The 1,929-nt window shown below is 37.2% G+C and overlaps 1 protein-coding gene across 1 annotated transcript; it reads left to right on the forward strand.

Annotated features, from left to right (window-relative positions):
• Window positions 1-241: 241 nt before the first annotated feature.
• On the forward strand, window positions 242-1,543 carry GO595_009144 (Adaptor complexes medium subunit family protein; the record flags this gene model as incomplete). The annotated part of the gene is made up of 1 exon (XM_067922797.1): window positions 242-1,543. The coding sequence occupies one exon, from the start codon at window positions 242-244 to the stop codon at window positions 1,541-1,543; it is 1,302 nt and encodes a 433-aa protein (XP_067770662.1).
• Window positions 1,544-1,929: the final 386 nt, after the last annotated feature.

Raw genomic sequence — 1,929 nt, forward strand, 5'->3', positions numbered from 1 at the left:
TTAAACACATTTATGTCCATTAATATGTGAATTTGATGGAGTAGTAAGATGATTTTTACTGGGATAATTTTTACAGCATAAAGCATCGATACTTGAGTGGGTTTTCTCAAAAAGGCGAACTCAAAAAGTGCATATGATTCAATTGAGCAACTTGCGATGAAAAAACGTTTATTATTGAAAAATGGGTAATTTAAGGGTAATTTTGAGTTCATTCTTTTGAATAAAAAACTGCAGTTTATCGATGCTGAGCGCTGTTGCTGTTGTCAGCCGAACAGGTGAAGTTATTGCAATGCGTATCTATCGAAAAGACTTCGATATGACAGCATTTGACAATTATCGCATTGGAGTCATTGCAGCTAAAGAAATTACCTCTCCAGCAATTTTAATTGATGGAACTTCATTTCTCCATTATCAAGAAAATGAACTTTACTACGTTGGGGCCACAAGAAGAAATGCCAACGCCGGTGTTATTTTTGAATTTCTTTCAAAACTTCCATCAATTTTCCAATCTGTTCTTGGCATCAAAGTCCCACTCGATCTTACCATAGCCAAAACCCATTCGCCTAGCATCATTGAGCTTCTTGATGAAATGGTTGATTCTGGTTATCCTCAAAGTACTGATCCAGAAGCTCTTAGACTTCTCACGCAACGCTCTCCTGTTAGCAAGACTGCAGCTAGAGACAACCAAGTTACAATTATGGCTACTGGTGCAATTTCATGGCGACAACCAAATATCAAATACAAGCATAATGAAGTTTTTGTCGATATCATTGAGAAAGTTTCTGTCCTTGTTTCTCCTTCAGGTAAAATTCTTGATGCGTCAGTCAATGGAAACATCAATATGCGAGTATTCTTATCTGGTATGCCAGAATGCAAGATTGGCTTCAATGATAAGGTTACTATCGAATCAGAGGGCAGGCAAGGAATCGAGTCGAACAAAGTTGGCAACACTATCGAAGTTGATGATATGGTATTTCATCAGTGCGTAAAACTCACCAATTTTGCTAACGATCGCGCAATTTCGTTCACTCCTCCTGATGGAGAGTTCGAATTAATGCGATATCGTAAAACCGAGAACATTGGAATTCCATTTACAATAACTCCAATGATCCATGATCTCCCTGGAAACAAGCTTGAAATCCGTGTAAATGTACGCGCTACGTATGACATGAAGCTTAGTGCGACACCTCTCATCTTATCAATTCCATTACCAGATAACACATCAAACGTTAAAGTTTCCACAACAACCGGACGCGGTAAGTATGTTCCAAACCAGAACGCAGTAGCATGGAAGTTAGCCAACTTTCCTGGTGGTACTCAAGCTGATATTAGTATTATTGTATCATGCCTTGCAGCAACTTCTAAGTCTTCACCAGCAACAAAGATACAGCTTCCAATTTCGGCAAACTTCAACCTTGCAATGTTTTCTGCGTCTGGATTAGCATTAAGATACTTGAAAGTTGTAGAAAAATCTGGGTACGTTCCACAAAAATGGCTAAGGTATACAACAAAGGCAGGGAAGTATGAGGTTCGTATGGTCTAAGGTTTTTTAGACAAGAAACCAACAAAAAGAATGACTGTATTAAACGTTCCCAACAGACCGTTAATAAAAACCACCATTCAATTTTTTGCCAAACAAAGTCTGTTAAAAATAATTGTCTGTCTTTTACTTCTTTGTAAAGAGCCAAGAATTTAATAGTGTTTGGATAAGAATCGAAATTATATGCTCGATAAGCTGCAATGTGTAGAGAGATTATTCAAAGAAAATGAGCAAAATATATTTTTAAAATTAGTTTTATTTTAAATAAAATCAACCAAGTTTTGATCTACTTACTGGCTTTGTGAGTTTGGTCCAACTTTGCGCTTGGCATCTGGATTAGCAGAAAGAAAATACTTATTATAATGTTTGCGTGTTGCTGCACGACCGCG

The sequence above is a fragment of the Histomonas meleagridis genome, assembly GCF_020186115.1.
Source record: "Histomonas meleagridis strain 2922-C6/04-10x chromosome Unknown contig_86, whole genome shotgun sequence".
NCBI lineage: Eukaryota > Parabasalia > Tritrichomonadida > Dientamoebidae > Histomonas > Histomonas meleagridis.